At 37.6% G+C, this 24,370-nt stretch overlaps 2 protein-coding genes across 4 annotated transcripts; both read right to left on the bottom strand.

Annotated features, from left to right (window-relative positions):
- Window positions 1–7,311: 7,311 nt before the first annotated feature.
- Window positions 7,312–18,764, bottom strand: bmi1a (bmi1 polycomb ring finger oncogene 1a). Of its 3 annotated transcripts, none has more exons than XM_072575956.1 (11): window positions 18,681–18,764; window positions 15,403–15,602; window positions 13,964–14,105; window positions 13,719–13,815; window positions 12,418–12,473; window positions 12,269–12,319; window positions 11,276–11,384; window positions 11,134–11,179; window positions 10,817–10,915; window positions 9,902–9,982; window positions 7,312–9,809 (listed from the first exon to the last, which is right to left on the bottom strand). In XM_072575956.1, the coding sequence occupies exons 2-11, from the start codon at window positions 15,406–15,408 to the stop codon at window positions 9,483–9,485; spliced, it is 1,014 nt and encodes a 337-aa protein (XP_072432057.1). In that variant the 5' UTR covers window positions 15,409–15,602; window positions 18,681–18,764; the 3' UTR covers window positions 7,312–9,482. The 3 variants fall into 3 exon arrangements, with proteins under 3 accessions (XP_072432057.1, XP_072432058.1, XP_072432059.1); XM_072575957.1 differs by lacking the exon at window positions 18,681–18,764 and adding an exon at window positions 18,351–18,462; XM_072575958.1 differs by lacking the exon at window positions 18,681–18,764 and adding an exon at window positions 16,240–16,322.
- Window positions 18,765–20,049: 1,285 nt separating this feature from the next.
- Window positions 20,050–24,367, bottom strand: commd3 (COMM domain containing 3). Its single transcript, XM_072575959.1, has 8 exons — window positions 24,203–24,367; window positions 23,447–23,558; window positions 23,290–23,353; window positions 22,940–22,974; window positions 21,997–22,057; window positions 21,834–21,890; window positions 21,673–21,732; window positions 20,050–20,392 (listed from the first exon to the last, which is right to left on the bottom strand). The coding sequence occupies exons 1-8, from the start codon at window positions 24,339–24,341 to the stop codon at window positions 20,333–20,335; spliced, it is 588 nt and encodes a 195-aa protein (XP_072432060.1). The 5' UTR covers window positions 24,342–24,367; the 3' UTR covers window positions 20,050–20,332.
- Window positions 24,368–24,370: the final 3 nt, after the last annotated feature.

The following is a 24,370-nucleotide window of genomic DNA, read 5'->3' as shown; positions in this document are numbered from 1 at the left end:
TGTTTTTCAAACAACTTTCATACATTTTATAGCGCTATTTTGCTAAGAAGGTAACTTGTTTCTTTACAGTTGTATAGAAAAGTGAAACATGAAAAGAACGTGAAAAGAAATTTCGGAGAATTGGTGTTTAAACCTATAGTAATGCCTTGTTAAATACTATTCTCATTGAAGCTGTTGACATAGCTTTACATTTGATGTCAATGACAAAATAGGAGGAAAAACGTGTACATGTCCCGCATATATTCCAACTGTCTCTTGTCCTCCATAAATTAATCTTTCATTTCTTATCATCCTTTCCCGGTGTGAAAATGGAATTTAGTAAATATAAAACACTCTGTCCTAAATTATAATTTTCAAACCTTTGCAGCTGGATCTGTTTACTTTTTTGAAAGTCCGAATCTGTGATATCGCTTATCTCTGATTTCTACTCCTTTGTTCTCTCCACATATCTTTCTATACACAATTTTCCACCAGGGACATTAAGATTTTGTGTGTTTATTGACGCCGTATGGGTTTTAAGAAGCGCTGACTTTCCCAAATTATTGTATTGTTTCATGGGGTGCTAGCAAGGTCGACATTTATTGTCCGTCCCTAATTGTCCTTTTATGCTGGAAAACTACTTTCTTGAAACGCTGCAGTTTCTGCAGTGCAGATACGTTGCAGTACACTTCGGAAATATCATAGTGGTGGTATGTGTCTATGAACTGTTTATTACATACGGATCACATTGCGGACATACTTGAATGGAATTCTTGTCAAAACAATGTCGTATATATATTTGTAATTTGTGGTTGATCATAGAGAATCCCAAACACGTGTAGATTAATTTTTCTCCCCATTACTATGTTTTAAGCGCATTTAAGTGGAATTTTTCTCTCATGTTAAATCATCATTACCGAATCTAGCAGTCGCATAATTAGATTAACAAGAAGTGATTGTCATAAACTAAATTAACCCCGTGCCTTATACATACACTAAAGATTTGCTATAACTCATTATATCAACGAACTTGTTCATAAGTTTACTTTGGAAAGCTTATTCCAGTTTGAAAGCCCATATTTTGCTTCAGATAAAACAGGTGCACTTAGGTTAAAGTGAAAACAACGTCTGTATTTCCAATTTACAATAACTGAGTTCATCACAATTATTAGGAGAATGATTATTTTCACAAATTCATGACGCGCTCTGTTTTTCCAAACTTAACTACAGCAAATAAAACATAGGGATAGGCACATTTCTGAAGTTTTGCATTTTTGATGACAGATGCAGCAAAATTCATGGTAAGACATATCAATCAGAATAATGTCTTGCGGGGCGTCAAAATGGTACATCGGTGACTTTTTGTTTAAAATATCTGCGGGCGGGTGTTATTCGGATTTACGAGTACAGGTTGACAGCAAATACATAGACAAAAACATTGAGCTGGTGCAAACGTTGTTTTAAACCCAAAAGCTAATTAAGAGTGCCCTGATAATACAATTGAAATTAGATATTTCAGCATATTTCACCTTATTTCCGAAGGTAGTAAAACTAAAATAAATTCAGCAGTCTCATTCTGTTTAACTTTATAAAAGTGTTGCATCACATTAGAAACAGGATAGTGAAGAAGGCGTTTGGTATGCTTTCTTTTGTTGGTCAGAGTATTGAGTACAGCAGTTGGGAGGTCATGTTACGACTGTACAGGACATTGGTTAGGCCACTGTTGGAAAGGGAGAGGCTGTTTTCCCTGGAGCGTCGGAGGCTGAGGGGTGACTTTATAGAGGTTTACAAAATTATGAGGGGGACAGATAGGATAAATAGACAAAGTATTTTCCCTGGGGTGGAGGAGTCCAGAACTAGAGGGCATAGGTTTAGGGTGAGAGGGGGAAGATGTAAAAGAGACCTAAGGGACAACGTTTTCACGCAGCGGGTGGTACGTGAATGAACTGCCAGAAGAAGTGGTGGAGGCTGGTACGATTGCAACATTTAAAAGGCATCTGAATGGGTACATGAATAAGAAGGGTTTGGAGGGATATGGGCCGGGTGCTGGCAGGTGGGACTATTGTTGGGTTAGGTTGGGATATCTAGTCGGCATGGACAAGTTGGACTAAAGTGTCTGCTGTACATCGCTATGACTCTCATTATCTTCCGGTTCTTTTTAAAGTAATAAATCAGGGGGGTTTTTGCCATTTGTACCACCTTCACACAGGAGCAGAAAATAGATTACAGATTCTCTGGAAATTGAATCCAAGTGCTTAAAAGTAAGAAAACAGAGTTCAATTGCAGATGAGATTGGTGAATATGTTCCATGAATAAACAATGACCTATTTATTATACAATCATGGAAGGTCACAAACTTAAACTGATAACTTTCTTTCTTTCTCCATGGACGCTGAAAGACCCGATGAACATTTCCAGCATTTCGCACTTTTATTTCAGATTTAAATATTCACAGTATTCGTTCTTTAACTGCAATGTTTAGTTTTCAGTTTCTCGATGCTTATGCAAATAACAAATCGGCTATTTTGTAGGTATTAAAACTAAATTTTTAACTGAATACCGTGACGCTTAAAATAAAGTTTTAGAATCATTTGCAAGGGCATAATTTCCACATCTACGAGATTAGAATAATCTGCAAATTCATATTAAATGTGCGATTTTCCAGCACCAGATAACTGTGTTCTTGAACATGATAGTGGTCCGTTTCTCGGGCCAATATATCATTGTTTCTTAAGAGTACACAGTGTGACTCTTACGACACTTTGACATGTGGTTTCGAAAGAAGATTTTAACAAATTCTCTCAAGAGCTGAAGGTTTGGTGTTCTCTCTTTGTAGATAATAATTAGTTGACCTTGAATTCGAGTTGTCTTTGGATTCGAGTTTCATTCTACACAACTCCACAACTCAATTATTGGGAATTTGAACACGATTCAAAGTATTGTAGATTTGAGGGTACAATTACAGATGAGTAATAATGGAGCTTTGCACAGAAACGGCAGCAATCTATGTGACTATGAACTAGAACTTCAATCAACCTTGGAATCAATTCGAACATTTGCACCCTTATGCAACGTTGGAATCATAGAAAGGTGCGAACACACAAGAAGCTATTATATCTGTCCCGTCCAATTGTGCTCTTTACAAAAGCAACTCAGTTAGTCCCACACTTTCAACACAGCTCTGCATTTTTTTTTCTCTTTAGGTAGTGATCCAATTTATTTTGAAGGCCTGGATGTCAGCACGGCGCCAAGCCAAAACCACAACACAGTGGTATTGTACTTTTCAAAAGGACACTACACCAAAAAAGAATGTTGTCACCTTTCACGGTCCCATTAACTGTAAAATTCCAATGGTTAAGATTTATGATGACACGAAATCCTAATCTGTTTTCCTGAATATATATTGTGTTTGCTAATAACAAAGGCGGTGGGATCTTTACATTGACTTCAATGCCCTTCATGGCTGCGTTAAAATTCAACAAGGAGGCAAGGAGAAGAAACTGTGTTTCTCGTAATTGAATTTTAGTATGTGTACACAGGCTGCCGCACTGAGATCATCAATAGACTATGAAGGTTCCAATGCGTCCGAGTTCTTTTGGAGAATAGAGGGAAACTGCCTGCAATTTTGCTGCTTGTTACTCATGCTACACACAGGGGCCACGTGCTACAGTTATTCTGAGGTTTGACCATTGCACTTTGTGGTGGAGTACAGAGGCGCGCAGGCGTGTTGCAGCCTTTCCCATTAGGGCTCCAGCGCGCGAGCGCCCGCCAAAAGAGTCACGTGGACTGTGAGCAGCCGCTCTGCGGGCTGCAGAAACCTGCCTGCCTTTGTCATTCAGTGGGGAGCAGAGAGGGAGAGTCATGTGGATGGGAGACTAGGAAGCCCGCAACTTCCAGTCAATCACCCAGCCAATGCACAATCTACGAAGATAATGCAACCCACAATATGCAGAATGTGTAAACCATCTTGGAAGATAAGGCTGATTACGACTGAAATCCTGACAGTGAAAGAGTCAGTCTTCATATTAACTTCCAACACGCAGCACCTAATGGTTTCCGTGGTCGCGATTAAAAATCCAAACCTTTCTGCCCGAGCTATTTAATGGAAATCGCGATATCAAATGTCAAGGCGAGAGAATAAAATGAAGCTCTTCATCTTAACCAAGGAAAGAAAAAAAAATGTTCTGCAGACAAGGCACGTAACCAATAACCGTTCGCTCAGCTCTTGTACAAGTAACAAAAAAGAAACTGGTTGTTTGTGAGAAAAGGAAATCCGCTCGTTGAGCAAAGAGCTAAAAAAGATCACGCATTAGACAAGAACGTTACCCACCACTGACAAACAGGAAGCACTTATCTGATTAAACATTCACTTAGAATTTTGATGTAATATTTGTAAGGTAATCATGTATTACTGCTATGTTTTTTGTTAACGTCACACTGACACCTAATTGTTATTGACATTTTCAACATACGATGTACGTCGGGGGCACTTCTGTATTAGAGAATAATTTCTATACTTACAGTAAAAGTTGCATTTCCTGATCGCTGTACATTAAAGTATAACTGTGATTTATACACAATTTTTCAAGTATAGGAAGACCAATCAACATTAAGCCAAAAAAGTTCCTTTTTAAATTATCCAATTGGTCTGCGCGTTTTGCCGCGTTTGAGAATTCTGCAGTGACAGGTAAATATTAAACTTAGTTTATAACATTTTCATGTATTTACAATCAGATTTCAAAGGCGCAGCATAGTGTCGCGCATTGAGTACACGGCAAGCTACCCAGGTTCCATTTAACACCGACGCAGTGATGTTGAATGTTTGTCTATTATTACCTGTCTGTACAGTGAGACATCAACAACAAGTTGGACCCATAAATATCTGCACAAGCCACTCCTTATTGTAGGCCAAGAATAATACGTTGGAAGAGATACATCTCTTTCAAAGCAATTGTGATAACTGCATTAGCTAAAATATTTACTGAACACAATAAAATGAGATCAAGCCAGGAATAAACTTTATGGATGACGGTACGTATCGTATTGACCGGTCCAAGGTGTGACCAGAAGATTGTAAATGGTGCATTCACTTAATTCGGTTGAATTGTCTTGGTTTGTTGTATTGTAACAGGGGGAGTACTGCCTTCACATTCCAAGCTCTCACCTTTGCACCTCCAACTCAAATGAAGAGCTGTGTTAGGACAAATTCGTTCAGCACCTTCCAAACCTCTCCCCGTGTCCATCAAGTTATCCGAAAATGGCTCCAGTGTGTGCATTGGATTCACAAAGCAACATGCATTCAATTGTCTGAAAAAAAACCCCATAAAAATGGCATGAAAATGTCACACTTGCAAAGTGGCGGAAGAATATTAGCATTAAGACATATTTTTCCAAGTGAAACCTTATGGTGCGCTCTGTGTTTTACATGGGCCTTGAATGCAAGGGGAGCTTCCGAATTGAAGTTAATAACTTTTCCACCCATGTCACAGCAAACCTAAAAGGCTTGTGTTGGCCCGATGCCCGTGGGCCTTCTCAATCTGTTTGTACTTACAAACAAAAGCTTTGGTGACGCAGTTACACTACAAGCATTTCAATTACCAGAACTCGCGTTATTCTTTACCTGGATGCTTGTTGTTAATAGTTACTTTACTTTCCACGCAAATAGGTGTACGCTCCGCGTGTAAAGTTAAAGAAATTTCCTTATTTAAACTGGCACGAAAGATAATAATTTAGAGATGACGAAAAGGTAAAGCTTTTTATTTAATTCTCCTCGCCGGGAAACATGCCATCCTGCAACAACGGCAAAACTTTGGTTCTCTCAGGAAATCTTCCTGTCTACTTGAAAGCATGAGGCATGATTGCCCTCAGTAGATTTTGCTGCTAAGGAGGTAAGCTGTTTTTTGTCCCTGTGTGCAAGTGAAGTGGACTTTGAAAAACACGACATTCATATTCAATGGAATACTGCAAAGAAAATGATTTAAGTACTTAGCAAATTAAAACAAACTTTATCTTATCCGGTTAGTATAATTAACGGACAAATTCAACAATATTTCCTACTAATGAATTTATATCAATGTTAAACAATATACTGTTTCATTTATATGATTGCCCCTTATATCATTCATTTTTAATGTATTTTTCTCTTCTCAAACGTGGATGTCAGAGCAACCAAATAAATTTGATTATCAGTGAATAGTGCTATTCGATTGCGAGTTGTTTTAACGCAAACTATGGGAATGTAAGCAAATCAATTAAGATTATTTTACTCAAAAAGTCTTTTTTTATCTACTTGCGGTAACCATAAACTATGTCCGGAAACTAGGAAAATAGAGATGATACTATTGTTTACTCTTGCTATGTTTGCAAAATCAACGTTTGGTTCATTGGCTTCATGAAGAACTTGAAATAACAATATATAATCTCATTTAAAACAATTTTTCTGTTTACAAGATTAGTTGAAAAAGAAAGTTGTAAAAATGCTTTAGAAACTTTTGACTGATTTTGCTTGAGGGTAACTGTCCTGCTTAGAAAAACAATTGATGCATTTTAAAAGAAAGCAGGGGGGATATGTGTAGTGTAGCGGGTTTCGAAAACTAATTATCCTAAATTGTGTTATATTGCATTAGCCTGTTTTAAGGGAAAAGTAAAAAGGGAAAGCATTTTCTCCAACAGAGAGATACATGTATGGAATAATTGACTTAACAGGATATTGGGGAAAAAAGAGGGTTTGCTGCAATGCTGACAAGGAGAGGACTTTTCATACTTTATATTTGGGAAAGCCTAGCTCTGAGGAATGTCTTTACGTGGAGATCTGACTCGAAGGTTACTAGCACTTTTGTGACGCACACCTGATACCATTGACTATTCTCTAGCCGTTGGAGTATGATTTCATCCCGACAGTATTGGATAAAGTAGATTTTACTGGCGAGTCCTTCTACCATTTAATAGTCCATCATGACGTCTTACATTTTAAGGAATTCAGTGCCAACTAATGCCGCGGACTCCTTTCGAAACCCAGTAGTACGAGCATAACAATGGCATGTAATTGTAAGGATTGAAATGATTCATACTAAACCTTCATTGTCACAGCAAATAGTATTTGATACCATTAGCACCTATGAAAACCGCTCATTAAACGCCAAGTATTGTCAAACATTTTCCTCGGCATTGTTTTGGAGATGAACTCGCAACGTACCAAGATTTAATTGGAGAGTTGTGTGGAATTTATAACACAGAAGATTATTTTTGCCACGGAAAAGTACCTGCAGACTCTTAACATACTTTTACAAGAAGTGCTATGTTTAGCAGAAATAGGAAACAAAGTAACTATCAAAAGCTTAAAATCATTGATTTTATAGTTGTCCTTAAGGTAACTAAAGTATGGCTTGCATTGTGCCTTTCCAATTTGGAGCACAAAAAATTGGATTGTTTGCTTGCTAGTTTTCAAACAGCGTCAGTAACAGTAGAACAATATTAAAAATGTAGACAGAAATACAGTCTTACGTTTTTCTACAAACAAAATATAACCCTCAGGAAAAAAAAATCAAATCCCTGTAGAGATGGAGTTTGAACCGGCAACGTTTAAATAACGCTAAAGCAGACCATCAATGTTCACGTGTGGAGACACGGTTGGGAATCTATCCTTGGCAGTCTTATAGGTCTGAGGGTATCACGTAAAACAACCTGATTCATGTACCAACTAGCAAACATGAAAACACTAATATTCTTTGGAATCTATCTTCTTCATAGATTTTGCAGTTCCCAGCTGGTATCTTATGCCCAAGTAAGCCATGAGGGGTCAAGCCTTTCAGCCTTAAATGTTAGCCCAAGATCATGCCTTGAAGTAAATATGGAAATAAATGCTGTTGATCTCATTTACCCCAGCATAAACTTTAAGCACTGAAAGATGTAGAATTTACATCTATTATCACAGACTCAATAGATTCATTTTTCAAGAATCTTTGTAGGTTATTTGCTGTATGGTATTGGTCTTTCAATATAAAGTGTACTCATCTACAGTTTTGTGAAACCATTCTGATTGAATAACTCCAATTATCTGAAGCTTATTTCTTTTGGCTCTAGTGTTAAAAATTATGTGGTCCAATGTCAACTGTTGAAATTCGTACTTTATGTGCTAATAGATAAAACATGGAGAATGATTTGGCTTTAAATATGATGGTTGACCTATGTTAAGTAAAATTTGACAGCTAGCAAGTAACTGAAAACTTCACCTCCTGAAAGTTCAAACATTGTAAACTCTGGCTGCCTTCACTGGCACTGACATAGAAATTGACGTTAACTGTTTGACTATGCTGACCAAGATTCAATCCATGACAACAGCAATGGGGAAAAAAAACCATTGTCGGAATAACATCAGTTCAATTACAATATTTATAGATTTAAACACACTCATGTTTTCAAATTAGAGAGACTTCTGGTATAAGAATTTTTAAAACATGTATTCAATAGTCCAACTCACTATTAGCAAACAAGTGGAAACAATTAACATTTCAAACAAAATATTTAAATATAGCATATCACTATTTGGATTTGGTTACAGGGATATTGTCTCAAAAATAATTATTTGAATTCTCAGAGGTAGTGTATGCCTTACCTAGCCATGTTTTCATTATACTGGATATTGGATTTCTAGCCCTACATAACATACCTCTGAAATTTCCTTAATTGCTTGATCCTAGAAATATTTTAACTTGTCAATGAGATCATTATGTATAGTGACACTGTTGTTCTGCAGTCAGTTCAAATACTTAATACCCCTTTAGGTCTAAAATGATAAATCATGGAAACAATTTTATTTTAGTTGATGAATTCATCTTTCCTTATACTAATGGTGCAGGAAAACATTTAACAACCATAGATGCTGTCATCTACAGTCAAATCAGTTTTCACAGTGAAATGGCTAAAAAGAATACGTTTTCTAATGTTCATTTCTTTGATTCCTTTTCAAGTGGTGTCTTTGTGGACAATTCACTAGCCATTTATATTTCATCTGAACAGTCAGTCAATAAAATGCAATACCAGCAAATTAAAGTATGTTGATATACAGATATAGTAAACTTCAATTAAAACAGTTATACAAAATATCTTCCAACGTTTACATCTTTACAATAACTGTCTTCCCAGCTTTCCTTCCTTCATTTTTCACTGAATATCAGCTCCAGTGAATCATGAGTCATTAAATCCAACACTGTTGATGCACATCTCCTTAAATCTTTGCAATAAACTTTGCAGTGATGTAGATCCATTGCTATTTTGCATTCCCAAAAATTGGAAAACCATCTTGGACAAGCAAAAGATGTTGTCAAGGCTATTCTTGCTATAGCCACATCTTGTTTCTTGCTTTGAACCAAAATGTACAAGTCACTACAAAATAGTGATGTTAACAATGCTCACAATGCTAAGCATTCTCTATCTATATATTATCACATGGTATGAACAGGTCTTCGAATACATGTGCTGTACCATCAATTTGGTGAATACTGTCAGCCTGATGACGCTGATGAGCCATTAACAGATGATTTGCGTGGTCTGTTGCTGCTGAATGGGATATGATGGTTAGTATTGGCATTGGAGGAACCATTCATTGTAGTAGATATATGAGGAAAGTGTGGATGTGGAGACTGCCCTGGAGTAGAGGGACTAGGCAGTGATGATGATGTGGATGGTACAGCAGTTGGGCTATTAGCCTTATCACTCCCAGAGTCACTTTCTACCTCTCCACTGGTGTTATTGAATCTGTCTTGCTGATGACCAATTTTAATTCTTTTGCATGTTGGCTGGACTCGATATTTTAGAGGAAGTGGTCCATTCTGAAATGAAATGCAAGAGCATCTGGTAAGGACTGAAGGTTTGGAGATTAAAAATTTTTTAGATCCATAAAGAATTTGTAGATTGGATTTACCCTCCTCCATGCATAAATGTAGGCAATATCCATAAGAGTGTAATAATCTTTCAATGGTTCATCTTCATACATAACATCAATCTAATGTGAAAAGAATAAAAATCATCTTTATTGATGATAGCAGGAGTGGTTTTTACAAAACAATACACATCACAGAACTACAAGCCTCATTATTAGTTGTATAGAAGTAATATTGCATTGTAAAAAGTGAAACAAGCAAAATGGATGCAACTTCACATTTCACTGTGATAGTCAGAGTTTTAAAACTCTTAGGCCATAATGTTCATTTCCACAAAATTAGGTAAACATCAACGGACTCCGAAATCAGGTGAGAAAATTGATAACCATTTTCAGTCATGAATAATATGTCACGGTGACACAAATAAAACAATTGCAAATAACTCTTACAGTCATTCATTGCTCCCTTAGGAATTTTTGTTACTCTGATCCTTGAGATTGGTAGAAGCTCTATCTCAATGCCTAGACCTTTCTCAACACAACCAATATGTTAGCTTTTATATTAAAAGTCGGTTGGTAATGGTAATATTCTGTATTGCAAAATTTGGAAACAGTTTAAATGTTAAAGTAGCTTAAATCTATTTTTGTTTTCATAAATGTAACTGTTTAAAATGTGGTAGATAACTACTATATACTGCATTCAAATTACATGGAGTGTATACAAAGGGCCTCCAAATCTCCTTTGTCATATTAAAAGATTTCATAACTGCACATGGGCAAAAGAAAAAAAAAGAACAAATAGTCAAAATGACTGACCCCTTCCACCCCCCAGAATCAGTAATTACTGTTTCTATAAGAATGTAGAATCCTTCAAAACAAAATAATCATAAGTTATCAGAACTCATTTATTAGATAAATAATTCCACTGTAACTTTAATAAAGTGCATCTCAATGTACCTGAAATGCTTGAGGGATGTCCATTTTACTCCTAAGGAATTTTCTTAAATGCATCACAGTCATAGCTGCTGGACACCGCAAATATCTCTTGTCATTCATCTGAAGAGACACAAAATAAAAATTGAGACTTATAGACATTGCAACTATCACAAAAGTGGAAACCTGTGTTACTTCAACTATTAGTACCACTTGTCTACAAATATAAATCAATCTTGTATTAAGTATATTTATCTGCTTGGTTTATGTTCATGTTTAACTATTTAAACATGTTTTGCAAAAAAAAAATATATATAGGAATTACAATTGAAAATAGGTACCTCATCTTTTGTTTTCTCTTTTTCAGAAGTTTCTTTTCGTTCAGTCCTGTAATGCAAGAAAATTGCCTTTTAGTAAGAAAGAAATGCTAAACATCACTAACAATTTGTGGTGCAGTGTACTTTGAGTGATTGCTATACTTACTTATTTTGTTCATAGAATTCTATTGACAAGCTAATGATTTCATCATCTGTTATAATCCTCTTTTCTTCTTCTGTAACTTCACCCCTGTCTTCATTAGAGCCATTTGCTGCTACAAAAATTTAAACATAAGGAAGTATTGATTTTCGAATTTTTCATGTAAAAATATTTCAATTCAACTTTGGAAAGTTAAAAGCAAACAATTGTACTCCTATCATTTCAGGCCTATAAAGGTGTTAACAGAAAGCTGTACAATAAAAATTATTCAAATCAGTGTTTCATTTTCACATTTTATCCTGATTTCAGCAAAAAGAAGCATGGCATTCTAGACTTAAATTTAAAAACAGTTTAAGCCAAAGAGCATAAATGATACAGATATTAACTGAAAGCAATAAATGCTGGTCTAGCCAGTGAATACAATTAAAAAACTGAGAATTATGCAAATCAAAAGAACTGTGGATGCTGCAAATCAAAAATAAAAGCAAAAATTACTGGAAAAGCTCAGCAGGCCTGGCAGCATCTGTGGCAAAAAATCAGAGTTAACAGTTTGGGTCCAATGATCCTTACTCAGAACCCTCAGATAATTAGGACAGTATTTGTTTAGAAATCTATAACAGCAGAAAACACTTCTGACATGTGACAATTCAAAAATTAAAAATATAACCTATAAAAACAAACAAGGGTTTATGCAGCATGCCCACAACTATACATCATTCTTAATCAGATAAGGCATTGGGTTTAAAAAAAGAAACAACTGAATTCCACAGTTTAAGCTAAAACCATTTACAAAAATATATACCAAAATTGTAATAATTCAATGACTGCACTATATATAAAAATATTGAAAGAAATCTTTAAAGATGTCACTTTGCTATTGTGTGGAATTAAAAGAAATGCAATACTGACTAAAACTTGTCCCTTTTTCAAAAAAAAAATCTATTATTGCATTTATTGGCATAGATGAGAAATCAATTAATTTTACTATTGCATACTTACCATCAGCAGAAGGATGAGCAGCATAGAAGTCCCTTCGACGTTTCATTTCATCTATGAAAGATAAAGAGTGATTAATTGTCTGACTGACAGGAAGAGGAATTAAATTCAAATTTAAAATTTGTTTTATATCTTTAAAAAATTACACTTACCTTTGAAGAGGCCAGGAACTAATTTATACACAATATCTTGTAACGTCTTATCTGACCTTAAGAAAGGATTGGACATGAATCACACTTGATAACACTACAGAAAAGTTTGATTCTACATAGCATTCATCAATGGGATTTAATCTGCAACTATAGCAGGATCATTTGTGTAAATACCAAATAACTGTTCACTTTATTTTAATGCAGTATTCCAAAATGCAAACTACTTCCCTTTTTTGTTTTAAAATGTATGCTGCCATTTATTAGTTTGCAGACACATACGGAGTTATGTAGTCTGTAAAAACGGTACAACCTGTAATTTTGTCAAAAATGTTCACTTGACAGGAATTTGTAATAATTAAATTGAGGTGGAAAAATTATATATCTACAGCATTTCAGAAAGATATTATACTTTGTGTCTTATTTACTCTAATAGCTGATGTAAAAATTTTGAATATTAAAATATTTTAGTACTGCTTTGCAATTTTTTTCTAACACATTGTCAACATAAATTTTGAGTAATAGAACTAAAAATTTGGTAAATCAAGTTTGCAGTGTTTTTGTTTAAACTTTGTAAGGACAAGGGGAGTGGTATTTATGTTGCTTACATTGGACAGTAATTGGAGATTATTTTCACAATGTTTCAATTTAGTAAAGCTGGTTGATTGTTTAATCTCAAAACCTGCATTAAACTCAGTCAGTCAGTTAACATTCAAATATTATTTTAACTATCAGATAAAAACTGAAAGAGGCTTTCGCGTCCAATTTCAATCAGTTCAACATTTATTGAATTTTTTTGATAGCTTCGAGTATAAAGTATTTCCAGACAAGCACAAACATCAGGCATTACCTGATCTCAATTCTTTGAGCTACTGCCAAAGATTTCCAAATAATGAACTTTGTATTGCTTTCAAAAAAACAGAACTATATCTTTCATTCAAATCTTGTCAACTACTTTCAACTGTGATGTTTGATAACTATAAAATTACAATTTTCTTAAAGGGCAGTTTACAAAATACTAGCAAGGCTATTGGATGATCACGTGATACATGTTACTAAAGCACCATCGATTAACTAAGAGAACCACTATGCGACAGACCATGTTTTTAGAAATATATGACTTGAAAAAAAGTGTCACTAAACAGTTTACAAAAATAACGATCAAAACGACATATGTTTACACTCGTATTTACTTTGAGAAATTGTAATTGTCAAACACAAATCATCTCCATACGGTAGTTCAGTTACACCTCTTATAGACGCACGCCTACTGGCTTTATCAAAATTGTGATCTAAGTACATACCTAATGTTAAGAAGGGGCCTAGTTTTGTGAACTTGCACGTCGCAAATGGGACAGTACTTGCTGGTTTCCAAGTAACGGACGATGCAGGTCTTGCAAACTGTAAATAAACGCAGGAATCACGTGCGTTATGCATAAACCAGTGATAATGGTTGATCTAATGTCATGGTTTGCCGACATACCTTAGTTTTGTTTCGAGAATCTAACATGAGCGGGTGGCCTGCTGAACGCCAATATACTGTACTCACATGAATGTAGGCACTCAATGATGGTTGTTGCATCTATGAAGTATCCTCCACACAACACACACATCAAATGAGGGTTCAGTTCAGTTATTTTGATTCGTGTTGTTCGGTGCATTTTCTGACTAAAATGGCCGCGTCCTGAAAGCTGAATAGAAATATAAAGGAATAGCGTTTTTTTCCTGTTATGGAATTCCATTATTTAATGCATTCATTGGTTGGTTTGTTGTACTTGCCCTCCATGATACAACCACGAAGCTAAATAACTTAGTATCTATATTGGCAGATACAAAATTAGTACATTTTATAAAGGCAGAGATTAATAAGGCAGTATTTGTGAAACAACTTTGAAATAAGAATATTCGCAAAGCATCGGTTAATGACTGGCATTTCTTGCCCCTCTGCCGGCTCAGTCTTAATTGGCAAAACAAGAAAGCGAAACTGTTTAGTGAAACAATTGATACCTGTAAAGCTAAGAATCGTTTTCACCGAAATATTGACAAGCTGAGGTGCGGTAGCTGCATATGAAGAGTAGTAAAATTCGAATTGCAAGTGCCGAATCAGACCCAATTAATGCAGAGTGGCTAACATATTAAAGTGCACACTGAATCATCTTCGTAATCAGACAGACTTTAAGATATCCTGTACAGACGACCTTCCTCGCAAACCTCCACGGTGATAATAAAAACAACTCACGGACTACGAGCATGCAGGTCAATGACAATGAATTTTGACTAGCACTCCTGATCGTTTGGTTGGCTTTGTTTCCTTTACATTTAACCGTAACAAAACCGCCTTTTCTAGACTTCACTCCTAGACGCTGAGCGGGCGAACCAAAAACACATTTCTTTCCGCGAAACCAACATGTCTTTGGGCTCATATTGGTGCCGTTTCAAGACACCTCGAGATCGATGAAAATTCGTCACAAGACAAAGCGACTCTTTATTAAGCAGAACATCGTGATGTCGCAAGGATCATCGCATCTGGATTTGCAATCACACATTTCATGTTTGACATTAAACCGACGATATTTTAGCCCCGCGTAAAGCGAAACAGGAAGAATTGTGTTCTACAAAGCCATTTCCGGCAATTACATGTTCGTTGGAAATATTTTAATGAACATCGGGGTGCTAGAGTGGTAATGTGATGCAGATACCGAAGCTGACCCGTTACAAATGTAATAAAATAACATTCGCGTCCTACAAAGAGGAGCTTTCTAAATAAGCAAAAAGGCAAATTGACGTCTGCTGGTGCCCATACCCGGCAATTCTTACAGTTACTATAGCAACTTGGGTTACACTTGGCATTTCGCCAAAGGACCGAAAATAGAACGAGCTTCTGCGGGGGACCCACGGCGGTCAAGTGAAAATATCGCAAATTTAAACGGTTGAAGATGCAATCACGATCCGACACTGAGCTGAACAATCTAAACATGCAAATCTCACCGCCATTTCAAATGAGCCCTAACACAGCGCACATCATCGCTTTTTTTGGCTCTCCTTGAGATAGACTCCACGTCGACACTAGCTTTTAGTAGTGGCTTTTGTGATCACACGATTTCCTTCTGCAAACGCCTGTCTCCTTTCCAGGGCGACTAATGGGTCGCGGCGGTTCCACCAGAGAGGTTCACTTTGATAGTGCACGCCTATTGATTAATAATTAATTAATAAGTGATCAGGAAGCAGGAATCCATAAAAGGTGCAATGTTCTATTAAACTTGTTACGGTGTGTTGCCCACTTAAAGTGTTTTTAAAAAGGAAGCCGTCGGATTTTCGTAAGAAAAACAGCAAGAAAACTGACAACATGCAAATAACTAAGTGACGCACATAATTCAGAGGACGCACAGAAACACCAGGCCAGACGGGGGGTGGGGGGAATCTGCCGCACTTCGAACACCTACAATCGTACTCATACCGTTAAAAACACATACATTCAATCACCGCTTATGTATATTAGCTTCAAGAAAACATTTTTTACCCACAGCGCCGACGCGCGACGTTTTGCAGTAATCATACTACTCGGTGTCATAAACAATCAACAATTCTATAGTTTTCATATTTCAAAAGGTTTTGAGACACAAGCAGACCATGTGCACATTTCCATGAAGCTTCAGTCATTTCGTCCCTCAGGCAGTCTAACAATCAAAACTGGACAGTAATCCTTCGTTTCTTCACTCCACACTGGCCGTTTTACATTAATGTCCTTCCCCCGCCCCCCACCAAAAAAAGCATGCCCAGAAACTCTGAAAAGTTCTCCCGTTTCCCAGTTTAGTTAGAAGTTACCGGGATTGCAGCACTTAAGCATGGCCGTGCTTGCTTTTAGACGGCTCTCGCTGTCGAGCACCGGGGACCTCTTCCGCGAACAAGCAGAAATAAAAGGAAAATTGAAAAAAAACAAACCACGTGTTCTCAAAAAAAACGCTCAACCCTCCCCGACAGACTAGTAATCGGCCCTTCCGATCAGTGAACAGAACCGGCGTGGATTTAACTGCTGAATAAATGAAGTACTCCTTCAGCAAAATCCTTCCTCACAGACAGGCAGCCCAAGCCTGTTCTAGACCCCCATGTAAACACACGTGTTTTACTTCACATACCCGTGGGCTTCCGTTTATGCTGGGTAATTCATTTCAGCTGCTCAACTTTATGTCTCCCTGATTATGTTTTAAACCCGATGGTCTATATTATCAGGTTAAACAATTAGCTTTCGTAACATCATCCTCACACCACCCAAGTGTAACAAAGACATCCACGCAAAAGCTGCACTAGGTACAGCACAACAATGTGGACTATCTGACAGATGCGTTTTCAAGATACTACATTAGGAGAGCCCATATCTCAAAATACAGTTTTGTAGCATATCCAACAATAATGCTGAGAAATGGTAGATTCCAATTTTTCAACTGTGTGCCTTATCATGTATATTTCAAAGAAATCCCAACGTCAGCTTTGATCAAAGCATCACCACCAATATCTACTCAAACACAAACAAATATTTCTGGAAGATCTATTAAAGCAGAACATCATATAATCTTATCTGTTATAATTGGCTTTGGATGTGGCTAAAATCAAGGGCAGGGGTAAAAGGAGTATTGGAAGTCGGACGGCTTCATTTTCTTTCAATAACCGTTCTGATTTGAGCAATCATTGATGTTGGAAGACCAGCAAAATAATGTGACCGCATGTAACTTTCAGCTACCAACAGCCTCAGTTATTTCACTTAAGTACATCACAACAGAGATCATTCCGTGAGATTTAAAGTCCAAGTGGCAGGAGGAACACACTCAGAAATATGCACTCAGTGTCTCTTCCCAAGGAATTTCGGTTGTTCTCGGTCGCTGTTTGTTTGGATGAAGCCAAAAGGTTTTGCGACCAAGGCCATTTTAGCTCCTTACTCTACATGCACTCGGCATTTCACAATCAAAACAGAATCCGATTGTATGGCACCTCCTCACTCCCACTCCCCATCACAGCTATCATCACCACCCACAAACAATAAGACAACACATGTCTAGGACACCAACCGACCTCAACACCTTTTCTGATTTTACCCTAATAAAGCTAAACAGGCAAAAAAGGGCTAAAACGCTTGCTCACTTACATTGCTGCTCGCAAACCTCGTGCTCTGCCTAGAAATCATTGCTGCCAATCTGATACAGTCCTGCTTTACCAATTACAGAAACCAGAGAAAAAACCTTCACAAATATGCATGATTTTAAAAGTCTCAACATCTTGTTAGTCGGTCAGGACAAAGCTTTTCGTGTATCATGTTTGTTTATTTACTTCTGACACCACAAGCACTGTACAAGGATCCGAGGGACACCACCAACCGCCATGTTTACCGTGAAAACCCAAAGAAGTTCTCCTAAGAAGTTAAGTTCAGAAAACACACCACGTTCGCCTTCTCAATCAAACAGTCACATTAGCACATTCCTCACCCTGTCTGGATCCTAACTCTATAAAATCCTTGCACTAGGTCCCCCGTTTGATGTTAAAATATGCATTTGTATCTGGACTGGCTAACAACACTTCGGTGATAGAGCTGCACAATCCCACCACATTCACATTTCAAATACATCTAAATTCACATTCGCGATCGTCCAAGCCTCCGGACTTGCAGTGATCGAAAGTATAACTATTATTCCCTCGACACAAACGAGCAGAAAGGTCGCAGCCTCAAACGCTGCGGTGAATCGAACAAAAATGTTGCGAGTGAAGTGCGTAACGAAACTGAGTGGAAATAAAGAGGGCGACGCGCCGCTGTCAGCCTTCAGAGCGAGAGGAGAGAGAAAGACAGAAGAGAGTGGGGAGGGAGGGGGAGAGAGAGAGAGAGAGAGAAGCAGCACCGGGTGCATTTCAAACAGTGAAATCGGCCTGCAGTGGCGGCCGGAATGTACCTGGGAGAAACTCTCAGGTCACTGCAGCCTCGGAGAGACCATGCCCGGGCCACAGCGACTCCCGGCTACAGCCTGCACCCCGTGGAAAACAATGAAAGTTGTAGATCGGGGGAAAAAAAAATGAATCGCAGCCAAGCGGCCATCTTGCAAGAACTGCAGACGCTGTCAATTGCAATCGCAGAGGCTGGAGCTTCGAGAGAGAGAGAGAGAGACATACACACACACACAGAAAATAACATTCGTTCAACGCTGGCCCTTGCACCCTCCCTCTCTCCGAGCCTGGTAACACCCGATCTGCGCCCGTTGCAATATTTGCTCAGGCGATCCTACCTGGCTGAAAGGCGGCTGCGCTCTGTTCCCGGTTGGAGAAGTTGAAACCTACCCTCCTCCTCCCACCACTACACATCCACGAACCCACCCAGCCCCCTCCTCCTCTGGCCGCCACCCCCCCTCCTCCTCAAAGCCCAGTGATGGGTGCCGTGAAACTGACACCGTCCCCAAAATGGCTCGAGTCCGCCCGCCCCGCTCCGTCACGTGGTCTCATTCCTTAAGGGTGGCCTGGGAATTCGAGTCGGTGTAATCAGAGCCGACCCCCCACCACCCGACACACACATACGTTCCAACTCAGACACCCTCTACTCTGCTCCGTGCATCAGCTTCCCCTCCAATATCAAACGCTTTTTGCAAAAAAAACCCTACATGTCGCCGGGTAAAATAAAAGTCTCGTGGTTTCGATACAAACTGAGGTTATTGCATAATAAAATATGACGCCGAACTTTATTTCAGAGCCGTCTTTCACACTGAAGTGCACATTTCAGCCCAGAACGATCAATTGGAAGCTTCTTTTCCTATTGATCTGTAAAGCTGGTCATTTAGAACAAACTGTCAATGAGGCATCATCGGGCGGTTACATTTCTGTGCGACTTTCCAAACAAAACGTTCAATGTGTAGCGGCTGAGGAAGCGACTCTATTTTGATCCCAATTTTCATTGGAAATATTTGTTGAATGGTTTCACTGCAGCGTTAAGATTCTTTCCGGTAGAGAGATAAACTCCGGTCACCGGAACGTGGTCGAGTGCCTGCGACTAGCTCACTTCACACATCCCGTCTCCCAGCTGTTAAACTGTACAGTGTTTCTCAAATTTGGCAAACAGAGGCAAAGACATTTCAAATTAGAAGAAGGAAAAGGTATCCGAAGTTAGACTCAGCAGCTTTGGCTGTCTCCAATTGAACGTGCTTACAAATAATTACAATGGACTTATTAAAAGTTTAAGTATTCACGAGGGGATGACTTTGGGCGTTATGGTTCCTTAGCGAAGTTTATAAACTGCCTTTGTACTTATCATTGACTTTTTCCCCAAGTTCTAGTAAGTGTTGTAATTAAATTCCACAGTTACCAGCAATTGAAGTCGTTTGGCAGTTACTGTCGTCTAAGAGGTGAAAAACATTACACTAAAAAATTGGAACGACTTCGTGGCTTTCTAGATTCAGGCGTAGAAAAAAGACATTTATTCAACATCAGGGCTATTAGAGATTTCAGTATTTTGTTTCGACAAGTCGGGACAAATTCAAGTAGTAGATATTCGAAAAGCGACTTGCAATTGCAGTTCAAATATTGATACCACATGTTGTACCTATCTAGGAATTTTCAAATAAATTATTTCAACCCATACAAGTGCAAAGAAAAAATACCGCAGGCTGTAGGCAGCATACTTTTATTATGGAAAAATATCCCGGATATACAGAGTCAAACGCAACAAATATACAAGGCTGATGCTTCAAGAACTTTCCACCTGCACATATATTCGACTCAAGCACAGGGCGGGATTTCATACATTCGCCAAATGCACTGTTTGAACTATATAGGGACGCTCTGTTGTCCGCATCTTTTACATAACGTGTGGAAGCACGCAGGTTTTGGCGGATTCCTTTTATACCACCCACAGGCTCGCGTTCAATCACGATCCCCACAGCTTCATCAATTACATCTGACTCGCCTTTTCCATGCTTTTAGCCGCGTCCTTCAACTTCCCCAAAAGATCCTACAATCGGAAAGCTGATTTTTAAAATACATCAATTCACAAACAAATGATAAATTTATTCCACTGACACGGAAAAAGGAATTATTTTATCAAAAAAATTCAATTAAAAAGTCTTTCTCCGACCACCCCAAGCAGTCGTACAGTAAGAATTGCATAGCGCGTAACTTATACAGTTGTTTGCATAAAATTAGTCAATACCATCCGCTTCCAGCGTCAAAAACAAATCCATTTATTGTCAAGTCGTTTGTTCAGATACTTGAAAGAATTTTCAAGTCTACAGGAATTTAATAACTAAGATCAGTTTGATAAAAATTTTGAACCACAGTTTGTATTTTTATGAAGAAACTCAAAAACTTGAAAGAACTAAAATAAAAACCATGGTAGCTGCAATTATGAATTTCCAATTTTTTTGTAGCATGAAACTTAACGTTTTCCTTAAAACCTTTCTAATGAGCAGTTGAATTACTCCAACAGAATCTCACTCATTCGCAAAATTTGTGATGTTTGGTGAACTAATGCGAGATGGCTTTAAGTATGCCTCCGTAGGAAGAATCTTGAGCAGTGATTGGTAAACTACGTGAATTAATGAACATTACCAAAAAAAAGCATTAGTAATAGTAATTATGATCAATTTCAATCGATTTGTATCTTTAAAAACATGTAAAAATAAATCCGAGGCTTCACCTTCGCTGATAAGAATACAAGCCAGAATTACACAGGAGACTTTTTGCCTTACGGTTACAATTCAAACAGTTGTATTTTCTTTTAGAAATTATCAAATTTAAACTTAACACTGAAAAAAAAACATATACTCCTCATTTTGTAACCGCATTGATGGGTTAATCTCCACATAGAAACATTTACAAGAAAACCAGAAACCCGGGTTTTCTGTTAATCGATCATCCGTCAAGATTCTGTAAAAATCGTTACACGGGAAGGATTAAGAACAAATTTTCAAATCTGCAGGAACTTAATGACTAAGAACATCAAATTGATTAAAAGTTTGAACTACAGTTTGTATTATTATGAAGAAACTCAAAAATTAAAATCATTGGCCAAAGTAATTCGCCATTTGGGTGATTTCAAAACTTGCATTTTTTTTTAAAAAAGCAGCGTACACGTTTTTTTGGGGGGAAAAAAAGACAGATCCTCATCCAACTAAATCATATGCAGAGTCTAGCGTCTTACAATTGGGCCTAAAAATAAACATAACTTGGGCTTCGAAATCTTGGAGAGAAAGCACCAACAGTTTGTAACATGAGAAAACGTCGCTGGTGTACCTGCAACTGCTCCATTGTACAATGAAAAGTAACGTCGTGAGGTTTCCTGGAATGCCCGTTCTGTAAAGGAGGTCAAAAGGAATATTAGTGAATATTAAGACGTGCTAAAACTGCATTTCAAATTTAAAAAAACGCAAAACCGGCTTCTTTTAAGACCTTACCTCAACATTTAAGGTTAATAAATATGCCGGTTGATTGACTTTGTGAAGATGGTTATTCTAGAACAAATAAAAAGGTATGAAAATGAGTAGAGCCGGGTGTATATTGTACCAAATTATTTGGGAGAAAGTTTGTCTGGCTATTTCGAGATGAAAAACATTTTACCCGAATGTGATACTCCAGGCGCCAAGAGGCATCAGTGATATGAGAAGGAAATCTTCCTATGCTGGAAGATAATTAAAAAAAAATAAAACTTGTTAATAATGCCATATTTTCCCGCTAATTTCTATTACTACATTTTCGCAGAAGTTAGGTCCCACCTTCTCCAAATCAGTAGTTTAGCAGATTTGGACTTCAACAATCGAAAGTCTCATTTTAAATGAAGGCTGGGAATATTTGCTCTATACACACAAAGCAAGCGAGTTTTAAAAAAAAATCCAAATCCAAATGTAAAAAAGGACAGCGACTAGGGCTTGAAAGCGAATTCGCTATGTCTTCATCAATTCGTAAGCACAAGCCTTTAAAAAAGCCCACTATTCCAGTAAATTAATTGTGTATCATTGCAAAATATTTGCCAATATGTGAACACAGTCAGATTAACTAGCAGATGCAAGTGTTGACCTAAGATTATTAGACAATTTTACTCTGCCTCTCCTTTTCCTTCATTTTTGTTCTTTACATGTCACAAAGGTGCATGGGAAAAACACATGAGTTCGTCCCTCGAGATCATGATGGAAAACAGCGAACATAAATCACCCCATGGATCCGCTGATATGGATAGGAATGCGTTCAAATAAAAAAAAATATAATTTATGATTCAAAAGCAAAAATATACAGATACACGAACTACATTTGTCAACTTTAGTGCTGGACAAATGATGTTTTGGTTCGACAGACAATAAGTACTTTGGTGTTTCAATTATGCTATACACTTTCGCTAGATCCCTACTGCGGATTGAAGATAGACAATTAAGTGACTTTATGACCGATCATAACTCAAATTGCTTGATTGAAATGTATTTCCAGTTATACATGTAGCACACAAGATGCAACTCCACTTCCCCAAAAAGGAATTACAGAGCACCAAACTACATACATAATTACTCACCCTCCTAGTAAGATTTCTACTTTATCTTTGTTCTTCTAAATAATAAGAAGGAATTAGTTTAGTCAAATTCTCAAAAGCTATTCAATAACGTTAGTTAGTTAATTCATTTCAGTAAATGTATAAAAGCGTGAGCGATTATTTCAGTATTTTACGTGTATAAACGTGTTCTGACAAATTGAGAAGGAATTTCAAGATCACAACCCTATAATGCCTTAAAAATTCTCGATCGCCAGCCGCATACTAGAAAACCAGTAAGTTCATTTTAAGGAAACAAAAGGCGATTTTTTTTTGCGGCAAGCTACTAAACTGCAGTATTCCTAAGAATTGTACAGTAGCGAGGGACACCAAACCTGGTATGCTGTGCAAAATATGTCTATCCTTTCTGCTCCAAATCTACAGTCTTCAAGTAACGAGCTGGAATTGAAGAATATCAGTTTCAAAATACCGCCACACCCAAAAACAATGTTAAATTGCATACACAATATTCATAAGTCTTGGACATGTAACCTTATAGTCGACTTGTCGGCGTTTTGTTTTCCTGCCTCCAATACACAGGTTGCGATGGCTACATGGCATTGTTTCAGCAAAGTCAAGTCCAAATTTCCCAGCTCTACATGGTCTGTGTAATAATAGTAGATTATGATTTTCAATACTATTTCCACATCAAACAAAGCTTTTCACCTATAAAAGAGGCCTGACTGGCACATGACGTTTAATAATGACGCAATTATTTTGTCTGCTACCTTACAAAAACTCAAAAAAGCTGTTAGCTCATGAAAATTCAACCCAATATTTTATTGTTTATACAAGAGTATTTTGATACATTCTGTCTTTAATTATCATGACCATACTACATGCTCACTTAGAAGAAGCAGGGTTTTGTCTACTTTAAAAATCACACTTGAATAAACTGGGCTTTAAAACATTTGTTAACAATCCAGATAAAACAAGAATGCACTCCAAATCAGCAACCCTGATACATTAGGCCCCAGGATATTGGTCCACAACAATGAACTACATGCAGGCTCAGTATGCATTTCGCGCCGTCAACTCGACAGCTCAAGAACAAGGAATCGGTCAATAGAAACCCATTTGGCAAATATCAAACATACTGCTTCAAATGTTATTTATAACAGGATCCGGGAACATTGCAACGCAAAGCAGTTTGCAAAGGAACAACCCGACCGTGTCCTTCCTGCATTAAAATCTGTATAAGGGAACCAGTAACTACTCTCCAAAAATAGCTCAAAAATACATGCTCACCAAATACTACTCCGTCTGTTTGTGGGTTTATGAGGCTCTCGAAAGCTGCTTCTACCAAAATGCGGAATGTTTTGTTGGAGAAGTGGCTGGGATCGGCTAGCAATTGCAACCCTTTTAGGACGTACTCTGGCAGCTCCATTGTGCTGCACTGACCTTCGACACAAAGCC

This window comes from Chiloscyllium punctatum, chromosome 8, assembly GCF_047496795.1.
Source record: "Chiloscyllium punctatum isolate Juve2018m chromosome 8, sChiPun1.3, whole genome shotgun sequence".
NCBI lineage: Eukaryota > Metazoa > Chordata > Chondrichthyes > Orectolobiformes > Hemiscylliidae > Chiloscyllium > Chiloscyllium punctatum.
This window is presented reverse-complemented; position numbering and strand designations above follow the sequence as displayed.

Coding starts and splice junctions, on each gene's coding strand:
- bmi1a (XM_072575956.1), bottom strand. Junction 12,474..13,718: donor AGGCCCCTTCTTAACATTAG/GTATGTACTTAG, acceptor TCCTTTCTTAAG/GTCAGATAAGACGTTACAAG. Junction 11,385..12,268: donor TGCTCATCCTTCTGCTGATG/GTAAGTATGCAA, acceptor AAATTTTTGTAG/CAGCAAATGGCTCTAATGAA.
- commd3 (XM_072575959.1), bottom strand. CDS start 24,341: ATGGAGCTGCCAGAGTACGTCCTAAAAGGGTTGCAATTGCTAGCCGAT. Junction 22,058..22,939: donor GTAGAAATCTTACTAGGAGG/GTGAGTAATTAT, acceptor ATTATCTTCCAG/CATAGGAAGATTTCCTTCTC. Junction 20,393..21,672: donor GTACAATGGAGCAGTTGCAG/GTACACCAGCGA, acceptor TTCCGATTGTAG/GATCTTTTGGGGAAGTTGAA.